The 12,429-nt window shown below is 36.2% G+C and overlaps 1 protein-coding gene and 1 non-coding gene across 2 annotated transcripts in view; both read right to left on the reverse strand.

Annotated features, from left to right (window-relative positions):
• GRAMD1C (GRAM domain containing 1C) overlaps positions 1–12,429 on the reverse strand; it is an 81,373-nt gene that overhangs the window by 7,184 nt on the left and 61,760 nt on the right. The window contains exons 10-15 of the mRNA XM_065876456.1: positions 9,989–10,126; positions 5,699–5,817; positions 4,098–4,240; positions 3,227–3,330; positions 1,695–1,871; positions 507–564 (exon numbers count right to left, since the gene is read on the reverse strand). Of these exons, the coding sequence (XP_065732528.1) occupies positions 507–564; positions 1,695–1,871; positions 3,227–3,330; positions 4,098–4,240; positions 5,699–5,817; positions 9,989–10,126 (739 nt within the window). The remainder of the gene's footprint in view (positions 1–506; positions 565–1,694; positions 1,872–3,226; positions 3,331–4,097; positions 4,241–5,698; positions 5,818–9,988; positions 10,127–12,429) is intronic.
• Positions 10,412–10,518, reverse strand: LOC136123017 (U6 spliceosomal RNA). The gene has a single exon (XR_010655898.1). It is a non-coding gene; the product is annotated as a U6 spliceosomal RNA (small nuclear RNA).

The following is a 12,429-nucleotide window of genomic DNA, read 5'->3' on the forward strand; positions in this document are numbered from 1 at the left end:
TGGTGGCGCAGTGGTTGAGAGTCCGCCTGCCGATGCAGGGGACACGGGTTCGTGCCCCGATCCGGGAAGATCCCACATGCCGCGGAGCGGCTGGGCCCGTAAGCCATGGCCACTGAGCCTGCGCGTCCGGAGCCTGTGCTCCGCAACGGGAGAGGCCACAACGGTGAGAGGCCCGCGTACCGCAAAAAAAAAAAAAAAAAAATTCCCTTTAAATTTATGGTACTTCCCTAAAAATCTATGATGGTAGAATCAAATCAGATTACTTTAAAAAACAAAAACATTTACTGAACGTGTATTTGGTATTCCCTCGAATTTAACAGTTCTTCTGAAAATCATTCAAAAACTATCAGACTGAAGCACATAAAATTACTGTTTTTGTAGGCCAAAATTGGTCAAATTGTGGTAATTTCTATATAATAATATACAAATACATTCAAATTCTTTTGGAAACCATTAAAAGATAAGTGAGGACACAAGCAAACTAAGCGTTCAACACAAATACTTACAAAATACTCATCACCACAATAAGGATGGTGTTATAGCTTTCAATTTCCTTTTTCTTTCCTGCAAATTACAAAAAAAGGCCAATTTAGAATCAGGATTGTTTAATTTCATTTGAAAAGTACTGGAAAAGAAGTTTTTTAAATTATTTGTAAAGACAAAGTGATTTACAGTGAATTCCCTGCACCCCTCTTCTGACTTTTGATATCCTGAGTATTAGTAAACAAATCTACAAAAAGAAACCCTGTATCAGTTCTGCAAATTTGGCCTATATTACAGATTAATTTGTTCTAAAATTAAACAAGCAATTCAATATATCATGTATGATCTGTAGCTAAGTTCCATCTCTGCGAATAATATTTGAAATAGTTTTACGTATAATGCTTCCCTCCTTAAAAAAAAACTTTTTAAATCATCCTCATCTGTTCTCTGTTTCCCAAATTTTGTTGTCAAGTGCCAAAATTAAAGAGCTATTAAGTTGAAATGGTAGAAAAACATATTCACACTAAGATGTAAACCTTAGAAAAGGATTTGATAATGTAGAAGGATGAGAAGGTATGACAGCTTTATAGCACTGAGAGAGGGAGGGAAAAACAGTTAGTAGGGGCAAGATGTCTTCAAAATTGAGAGTAGAGATAATCAAAGTCACCTTCTATCTCTGCAATTTTGCTGGGCTGGCCCTGATAGTACATAAGGAATAAAAGCATACAAACATGGTAGTAGATTCAAGGGTAGAAATCAAATGCGTACAAATGCTAGGCAGGAAGTTAATGAGTGAAGCGTCCAGCAATAGGGTAAGAGTCGTGGGGACTGGTGACCTGGGGAGAGTGCACGCTCGGTCAAATGGGGCAGCTACTACTAAGCTCCAGCCACCTGCTGCTACGAAGGGATGTGGGTCCAGGGCTGCCAGATCTGAGACTCTATATAAAAATGTCCAAGGTTTAAAATACCATGTGGGCCCAGTAAAATACTTCTACTGGCCACATGCCTGCCATTTTGTAACTGCTCCTTTATACTTATATATTGGTTTTCTTTAAGGAAACCAGAGTTCGACAAACATTATTGGAAAAGGAGAGGAGAAAGTGAGACCTCCTAACTGACGTGTCTTATAAACAAGAGGCATATTTGGCTTCATATAAATTAAACTTATAAGGAAAAAAAACTTTCATCTCTGTTTATCAGGTAACAGCTACCTGTAATATCCCCTTTGGCATCTAAGCCCAGGTCTCCAGAAGAACGCTGAGAAGAAAGTTTAGGAGCTGTTTCTGCTGTTCTGTTGACTGTTCGCCTTCTCCTTCGTAGGCCACTAAGTTTTCCAGGGTCTTCAATGGGCTGATTTACCATAGATTCTTCCATTAACAAATCTGATTCTAAGAAGAAAAAAATCTTTAGATAGTGGAGAAACCTTCTCAACTATAAGATACTGGGGGGTTGGTCACTGTTTTGTTCTCAGTTTGCTTTTTTTTAGACCTTGGTAACTTTCTTTAACTATTACTCAGATTCTTATGGCCTAGATTCAAACTTTACTCTTAATGAAAAGTTTTGGAGTGTACGATGATCCCATAATGAGGCTGCATTATTCTAGGAAGAATGAACTGTATTAATTAATGACAGGATCATCAGAGCAAATTTGCCATGTGCTATATTAAATATTAATGTAGAGATTTCAGTTATGGAAACAACCCACTTACATTGGACCATTAGAAAGATTTCCAAGATAGATTATAGTACTTCATTGTCAATCTCAAAGGAAGGAGAAGCATATAATAGTTCTAATTTACAATGAGGGTTTGCAAAAAAGGAAGCACTAGTAAAGAAAATCTGCCAACAACCTATCGATAAAAACCTCATTTTCCACATTTGTTTTAACCTTTCCCTTCACCAGATTTTTCATTAGAAGTTCATTATCTAGTGGCCAAACTCATTTCTGAGTTTCATTTTTCTAGTGATCTGGAGCTTAATAATCAAATAACCAAAGACAAGGAAACAAGGAAAATAAATAATCAACAAGCTGGATGATGAAGCCTTAAATTACCCTGAGTTGATTGGCCACCACCTTTCCTTTAACTAAAGTTAATTATGCTCACATATGTATATATATATATGTTTTTTCCTCATGTATATTTTAAAGAATATCCAAACAGAACAACTACATCACCTCCCCAGTCTCGTACCCACCTCCACCAAATCCACACATGTACGTGGTACCATTGCTAGGTGGGCCTGCATAAACCTAGGAGAGCTGCATTGGTAAGGGAGATGTGGGCCTGAGGAGGCTCCAGACCTTCGTGGGTACAAGTGCATACTTGTGACCGGATTACCCAGTCCCTCACTGCAGTCAGCTTCCTTGGCTCCTTACAGAGGGAGGGAGTGTGACAGCTCCTAACTGTGTGATCTTGGACAAGTCACTTAACCTCTCTCTCTGTGTGTTTCAATGGAAAAAAAAAATAATAGTACTTATATCTCACAGGGTTGTAAAAAACAGGTTGATATTTATAAAGCACACAGAACAACGTCTGGCATATCATAGACATTATATAAGTGTCTGGTAGACCAATGAAAATTAGAAGTTTTGAAATTCCAAGTGGAGTAGTTAGAACCACTTCAGTAGGAGTCATTCCAACATCACCTACCAGTTCCTGCTATGGATCCAAATGAAGAATCCATCCATTCTGTTAATAAATGCCATTTTTACAAAAATAGATAAATCAAGAAATTTACAAACCAAGCTGTTTGAAATAGTCCGCCAAGGAACTCCAGGAATTCTTCTCAATTAAAGATTTGACAATGGCCCATGGTTGTTTTTTGTATTTCAAATCTGTTGAAACTCTAATAGATAAGGAAGAAAGAAGAATATTTAATTTACAAATTTTAATTATATTATTAACATTACAATTAGATGTAGGAATGAATTCAGCGGAAAGCCAAAAGAATTCAAAGTCATTAAGACTATTAAAAAAAAAATTGTTCACTGATAATGAATTCTTTAAAAAATTACTGGGCGCTGCTAAAATTTCATCAACTTGGCATTTTATTTCTTTCCTTTCTCTAACCCTGAATTTTCTTTACTTAAATAGCAATAAAGGCTCAAAATAAATTTTACATTTCCTAAATGCCTCGTATAAAAAATCTCTAGTGGTCATACATTAGCTGCAAGTCACTACATTAGCTGAGACTAGGCCAGTTGTGTGATGGCCCAGCACCATCTTCAACACGCCAACATTTCTGGTCTCCCATCGCAACAGAGCTGTTTACCGCCCACCACGTGCTCCTCAAGTCTCCCAGTCCCCTTGCCATTAAACGGGGTCCTGTGAGCATTTCCGGCCACTGGACTGCGAGCACAGCTCTACAGCTCTCTCTTCCAGTGGCAAATGAAATGACACATATTCTGGATTGTGCAGCCCCGGGAGGTCAAAGCCTTCATCAGCCTGGGTCCTTGAGTAAGGATCCCCGCCCCTCTGCGGATTGCCGGTGGACACGTAAAGCAAGAAATAAAGCTTTGTTGTGTACAGCTACTACTAAGATTTCGGGATTGATACGTTACCAGCACACAATGTAGCCTGTCCTGACTAAAACACTCATTTACAGCAGCTCACCTCAACCGGCATTTCTGCTTTGAAGATCGGATGATATAGTATCTGTTCAGAGTATAGAAGTAATCATGGTAGGGGACATCGTGTGTCAGCACTTCTGAATCTACCAAGTAAAATTGTGCTTCCCGACTTTCTTTATACAGTCTCTGCCAAAATAAGATTAAGTTTTTTTGCATGTACATGTTTAATACATCAAATTCCTCGCCAATATAGTGCCTATATACTCGAATTCCTTCTCACCAATTACAAAAAACATGAGAAGCCTATATACAGAGCCAGAAGGGCCACCATGTTGGCTGTGAGATCTATGAATTGAGACGGGACCTGCAGAAATAGTATTTGCTACCTCTCTGTCACTTCACTGTATAACTGTTTTTTTCCTTTCTTTGAGGCATGAGGAGGAGAAAGGAACTTTTAATTTTATCTTCTAGAGAAAAATCTCTCGTGTGTGTGTTAGTAATTTATAAAGAATTGCAAATGTTCCTGGTAGGGAAACAATTCAAAATTCAATTGAACAAAGCCAGGACCCCACTCTAAAATTCATCAAAGTTTAACAAAACCACCCTTCACCAAAAACGTGAAGGAAGGAGACAACCACACAAAACACTGCTTTCCCTAAACAGGATCAGAAGTGGTTGCTGGCCAAATCTTTCTCATTTTCACCTTACCGATTCTGCCCATCCTCTAAGGTTATCAAAGACTCTCCCATTCAAAATACAAAACTTCTCTTAAATGTTTGAAAATCGTTGGAAGAAAAATATTTAAGTCCTTTTGAACACTGACGGACAAAAACTATGACAGCACAACTAATTCAGATGTTAATAAATATTTTCTAACTTTGCAGAACAGTTATACTATACGTCAACAACAACTGGCCAAACATAAACCCCACTGTATGACAGTGACATGCTGGTCACACAGTAGACAGAGCGTTAAATATCTTACAATCTCTTCCTCATATGTCATAGCAGCCATCTATTATTTGGCTCTAACCCTTGACGTGATCCAGTAAATCAGATTCCAGTAGTGTTCTTTTAAAAACCATTTATTATGGAAGAGTTCAAACATATACAAGAGTAGAAATGAACATTATACAATAAACCCTCATAAGCTCATCAACCAGCTTCAACAATATTAACTCCTGCCCAGTCCTGTTTCATCTGTACCTCTCCCCATATTCCCTCCCTCTACTCCCATCCTCTGCCTGACTAGATTACTTTTAAAAAACACCCTAGATACCAGCATAATTTCATCCAAAAATACGTCAGTATATCTCTTTATAAATTCCTCAGTATATCCCTTTAAAGATAAATATTCTCTTCTTTAAAATATAGCTACAATACCATTATTGCACATAAAAATGAACAATTCCTTAAATCTCAGAAATACCCTTTTACAGTTGGTTTGTCTGAATTAGGATTGAGTTAATTTGGTTGATATAACTCTTAAATCTCTCTTAACCTGTACACAGTTTCTCCTCTATTTTTTTCCTTGCCGTTTATTTGTTGAAACTGTCCTGTAAATTGGTGACTAGGACCTATGACAGGCATCTTCCCTCTTCCCACATGCACGATTCTTTTGGAATACTGGCAGCATAGACATACCTGCTTTTCAGTGACCGTGGTGCACTTTCCAGTTAGTGGATTATTAAGGACTATAGTGTAGGTCATGGTTCTCAGTTGGTCACCTCCAGGCTCTACATTCCAAGGGGTAGATACTATATCTAATCACAGCAAATATAAAAAGAGTTAGTTCTAGAAATTTGAGGGGTATGGCTTGGAATGGAATCAAAGAGGGAGTTTTTGAATTATTTCAATTTTTATTTTTGACCAATCCTAACTTCCTTATAACTGTGTTATTAGTTTAACATTAAACAAGAGTAAAATCACATGTTAGGCACTCTTTTTGTATGTGACATACGCCCCACCTCATTCATTTACTTCTAAATTGTAGTCTATTAAAAAACTTTTTTCTTTTCTCTAGAAGATAAAATTAAAAATCATTTCATCAGTAGGCTTCTTTTTAAAGTCCCCAGTACCTACAAAGAGAAGTAACGGTGCTGGCCCTTATTAAACAGAGATAGAACACTTCAACGTTCCCATCACTGAGGACAAGACCTTGAATTATGCAGCAATATGATCTGATTCCAACTTGTGGGGAAATCACGTCGATGAGAAATCGTGTAGTGTTAATGGTTTATCTGCTGAGATCTTTAATCAAGGAGGGAGCAATGGAATATAAATAAACTATGTAAACTTTTCTATATGAAGAAAGCTATAGAATAATCTCTCTGCATTTATGGCAAGATCTTGGTCAAAATTCTCTTTTATTTACTTAGCAACAACACAGTGAGTAAAAATACACTCTGAACGGAAACATATCTTTAGAACATAGCACCATACATTAACAAAGGTCCTTTAACAAGCGAAACACTAGGAAAATATAGGTAACAGCATCATAAACTCTATTCAAAGATCTGACTAAGCCGGCTAATGTTGTTGGCACAGTGGATTTAGGCAATTAGTATATCTGGCTGCTATTCATCGATGTCCTAAAACATAGGAGCATTTATCTAACCCACTACCCATCATCAAAGGATTGAAGCAAGGCTTTATGATATATCCAATTTTGCTCAACTTCTTTCATTTACTTAGGCCTAGAGATTTAATGAGAGATCCTGAAGCTGCCTTTTGCATATCTAGAAAAATTGTGCAAGCAAATTAAAAAGGCAACATTACAAACCATGGGATCTACAATACAGAATTTGCTGTAAAAATGATTTATTTAGTTGTCCAAGAAAGAGATATAGAATTAATTATAAAACTTTTCAAAAGATCACTTTAGTCATATGTCAGCCTGTTTCAGAAAAATTATACAAATAGTCCATTGTTAATCAGCAACAGAATTTAAAGATATCATTGAATTCTGCCATTAAAACTGCACACCATTCAACAAAGCAACTATCAACAAAGATGAAAGTGTCTCTCCCACTTGTATCTTCACCAATGTTGCCAACAAGCCTACTGAACATAATGTGCCAGAACATCGTCTACTTCAGAGACAGAAAGTAGAACAGTGGTCGTGGGGAGAGGGGGAAATGCAGAGTTATTGTTTAATAGGTACAGAGTTTCAGTTTGGGAAGATGAAAAAGTTCTAGAGATGGATGATACTGATGGCTGCACGACAAAATGTGAATGTACTTAATGCCATGGAATTGTACTTAAAAATGGCTAAAACGGTACATTTTATGTCATGTACATTTTACCACAAGAAAAAAGACTGGTGAATCTAGGTAACGGGTATAGGTTTTATTATACTATTCATGCAACTTTTCTGAAGGTTTACATTTTTTTCAAAATTAAAAAGTTGAATAAAAAGACATAAAACTGAGCTTTGAATTACAAAAGTAGTGTCATACAATAGTAAACAAAGATTTAGAAGAATCCAATTTAGATCATTTTTATTGAAAATTATTAAGAATTACCATTATTTTTAATAATTTAAAATCATTATTAAAAAATAGATCCAGCAGTAGCCATTTTAATGCTGAAATTAGGTTAAATCCACAAATTACTGACCATACTAAACTTTCCCATTAAATTCTTGATATTTTTAGAAAGGAGGCTTTGAGACCCATTCTCAAGAAACACAACTTTGATTACTAGGTAACAAGTTCAGAAGATAACATAATAGCGTGCAATCAGAAGCAGATTATCTCTTTTGGGGCAAACCTTCTGACTAATTCTAGGTCTAAAGGCAATATGCCTATAACTATTTACACTTGTGGTCAGCCAGAAGGCTTTGCTGCCCAAAGCCATTTATAGCATCAGATAGCAAACACAGTCATCCATATTGAAGCTAGATATGATATCAGACACCAAATGCAGCTATGATTCAAAAAACAAACTTCATTTAGTACCAGCGTGGAATAACATGCTAGTTTCTTGTGGGCCTTTTCAGCCATAAAAATAGTGGTGCAACATCAACAGGCATCATCTTAGAAAATTAAGAGAAATTATGTATCCTACTCTTCTGAAATAGCAAGTTCTCCAGGTAGACATGAATGGCAAAAAGATACAAAATAGATTCAAAACAGATATAATAAGTTAAATATAAGCTACTGAGTGAAAAGATTTATATCCCTCAGGTATTATACATTTTTAAAACTGGAAGAACTGGGGCTTCCCTGGTGGCTCAATGGTTAAGAATCCGCCTGCCAATGCAGGGTACACGGGTTCGAGCCCTGGTCCAGGAAGATCCCACATGCCACGGAGCAACTAAGCTCGTGCACCACAACTACTGAGCCTGCGCTCTAGAGCCGGTGCTCCGCGATAAGAGAAGCCACCGCAATGAGAAGCCCGCGCAACGCAACAAAGAGTAGCCCCCGCTCTCCGCAACTAGAGAAAGCCCACACACAGCAACAAAGACCCAATGCAGCCAAAAATAAATAAAATAAATGTTAAAAAAAAAACTGGAAGCACTGAAAAAAGTAATGATTTTTAAAAACATGACATTCTTAATATAATCACAAGACTCAATAGCTATCAATTAGAAACTGCTTTGCTACTCTACTATAAATAATAAGGAAAAATTACTCTTTACAACTCAATCTATATCAACGATATAATCTATGAATATGTAATTATGTTTACATAAAAGTTTCAAATAAAGGAATAACATCTAATCGTTAATAAAATGGCTAAATTATAAACTATATTTAAATTGATTGTAGAATAACTTTCTCTTTGACCACATCAAATGACTCGGCTTATATGGATCTCTGCCGCTGCTGATTTCTAATTTTATATAGCAAGCTAGACCACATGCTCCCAAAGTTTCTAAAATATCTTGAAATATTTAGGATAAATTCAATTTCAAATTGACTATAAGCTTATTTGAGATGTTTACCAAAATAGAACTTTTAATACATAATCAATAAAATCTTTTTTATAACTTCCTAACTGGAACTTTTTTTTTTTTTTTGGTATTTTCATTTCTATGGTAGACCATAGACACTGCAATCTCAAATTTCCATGAATTTGCACAGAGAAAACACACACGTGTACCACTACCCAGATCAAGACAGAGAACTTTACCAGCATCCCAGAAGCCCCCTCCCAGTCTTTACCCACCCAATTACCAACTGCAATTAACTAGTATGCTGATTTTATGCCCATAAGTAAGTTTTCCCTGTTTTTGAACTTTATATAAAGAAATCACAGCACGTACTGTTTTGTGTCTGGCTTCTTTTGCTTAATACTACATAATATCAGTAAGATTTACTCATATTATTATAAGTAGCAGGTGTTTTTTTTTCATTGCTATACAGTATTCTTTTGTGTGAACGTACACAATCTGTTTATCCATTCTATTATTGGTGGATACTTGGGCTGTTTTTTGAGTTTGGGGGCCATTATAAATAATGCTGCTATGAACACTGCAGTACATGTCATTCAGAATACACATGTACCCATTTCTGAAGGTTACATATACCTAACAGTAGAATTGTGGAGTCAGCTTTAGTAGATACTGCCAAACCATTTAGCAAAGTGATTGCGCCAATTTATACTCTACTAGAATCCAATTTTTCCACAGTAGAACCCTTTTAAAGGTGGTTCAACCCAACTAAACTGCTACATTAATAAATGAATGGAGTTTTAGTTCTCAAACGGTCTGAACTTAATTGTAGGTAGGACCTGACTAATTGGACAATTGTACTATTTACGTGTGATTTTAGCCAAAACACCTAAACACTAGTTTATACATCACCAAAATAAAATGGAAGCCTGTCTAAATTTTCCCCTTGACAACATAAATCAATTTACATAAGCTCAAGCCTCTAAGGATAATAAAATTCTCCCAAATTTATCATTAGATAAGAACACAAGACCAACCTATTATATTTCTAGAACTGGCAAATATCTGCATAAAGCGTGAACTGGTGAACAGCAACTCAAACATTCTCTCAGCACTGATACGAAAAACACGGTTGATATAAAGTCTTCCATGAAGATCTTTCTCAGGAATATTTTCTGGGGAAACAAAAAACATGGAACAAAGAGTGAAGACATCAAGGAAAGGTAATTTCAAGGTTTTGTTTTGTTTGTTTTGGGCACAAAATGGTTTTTACATGTGATTACAATGATCAGCACATTACAGGACACTATTAAAACTCTAAATTGGTATTATATACCTATGTACTATGTATAACTATACATAATAGTATATAGTAATTAAACTATACGTGATCAATAGTTCAGTCAAAACCCAAAAGACATAGAAATATTTAACTTGAATATCAAACTACCATAATATATCATTCAAGAGAATATTTCATGAATTTGTGTATCATCCCTGTGTAGGGGCCATGCTAATCTTCTCTGTATCATTCCAATTTTAGTATATGTGCTGCCAAAGCGAGCACTCAAAAAAATATTTCAAGAGTGACAAGGGCAGTACTGAGACACATAGGGTGGTATCTACCACGGTGAATAGCAGGTCCTATTTCTGAATACGCAAACATTCGGTAATTACTAAGTCATGAATGACTCGAATATCTCTCTGTTGCACTCACTAACTTACTAGCCTGAACAGTGTTTCAAATTTGACTTGAAGCTCACTCCCCCAAGACAAGTATCACTGTATCCACTACCTACTCTCAATACCACACATTAAAAGAAATCCTTCTGAAAAGTATTCTTCAAAGCTAAATAAAGCCCAACGGAATATTACATTTTTCTAAGAATTTGACAGCGATAATTATGTTGAAAACTCCTGGTAGCAAATGAAGAAGCAACATCTGCTCACCTCTCCTCATGTTCCCTGGAAACACTGCATAAAAGAGCCCAGGAATCTATGGTACTTAGCATATGGCAGGTATTGTGCTAAGCACGTCACAAATATTCACTCCTCTTATCCTCACAGCAATCCTGTGAGATAAGAGGTATTAACATCTTCATCTCCATCGTACAGAGGAGAAAACTGAGACACTGAGAGAACTGCTGAAACTCGCCGAAGCTCTGTGGCTAGTGAGTGACTGAATTGGAATTTGAATTCACTGTAGCTCCAGAGCACACAAACTAAACCTCTATTTTATAGTTCAAGGAGTTTAACTTAGAAGAATTAAAAGGAAATGAAAAAAAAAAAGGGGACATCTAGGAATAGGAGCCTGGTAGAATAAAGGAAATAGAATAAAGCAATCCAATGTGAAATTTTAATGATTTCAGGGCTGGGATTATTTATTATTTCAAGGATTATGCCTGTCAGTACAGAATGACAACTGTGACAAAAGCTCCCCACAGTTCACAAATCAAACTCTTAAGAATTATCTGTGTCAAGCATCTGTCCATGTTAAGCCATGAGAAGCAGTCACTTAAAGTAAAAGATAGTGGTTTAAGCATCAGAAAAACTCTTCTAGCTCTGCCTTCACCCCAGCTGTTGGTTTTTCTCCCTCATGAAATGGTTTGTGTCTCCCTATTTTGCTACAGGTGCAAAGAACGTAGGGACATCGGGTAGATACTGATTTACCTTCTCCCTGCAACAATACTATGTGTAGGCAAAAGCTATTCACTGCAATTTCAAGTAATGGCTACTTGGGCATAGAAATGAATCACTGAAACTAGGCAATTAACTAAGGTTCTGTGAGGCAACTTCCTAATTAGGCTTGAGAAATAGCTTTTTCTGACATAGAAGTAATACATGTTCATTGTAAAAATAATTCATGTATTCACAAAGAAAGCAAACAAGTACAGTGATTCTATTAATCCTGCTCGTCACCTTCACAGAACTTATCCCAACTTGTAATTATATTTTTATTGGCTTAGTGACTTGTGTATTGTCTCTCTCCTGCTCTAGACTCTAAGTTCTATGTGGGCAGGGATCATGTTGATTTCAAACACCTAAGTACATTACATGTTTGGCACACAATAAGTGTTAAATAACTTTTTGAATGAATAAGTGACTATGGAAAATGCAAAAAATCTTAGGGTCTACTTTTATTTATAGGGCTTTAAATTTGCAATCATATTTTTAAACTTTTTATTTTTTAATAATTTTAGAGGTACAATTAACTAAACTAGGCTTTATTCCTATTTTTTCCAGTAATGTCCCTTTCTGTTCAAGAACCCAACCCAAAGTCCCATGTTGAATTTAGTTGTTATCTTCTTAGTCTCCTCCAATCTATGACAGTCCCTCACTTTTTCCTTGTTTTCAAGTGCCCTTATACATTTGAAAAGTACAGGTCAGGTATTATATAGAATGTTCCTCAATTAGGGTTCATCTGAGGTGGGTTTTTTTCATGATTAGACTGGGGTTTGGATTTTGGGGAAGAATACCA

The sequence above is a fragment of the Phocoena phocoena genome, chromosome 4 (assembly GCF_963924675.1).
Source record: "Phocoena phocoena chromosome 4, mPhoPho1.1, whole genome shotgun sequence".
Taxonomy (NCBI): domain Eukaryota; kingdom Metazoa; phylum Chordata; class Mammalia; order Artiodactyla; family Phocoenidae; genus Phocoena; species Phocoena phocoena.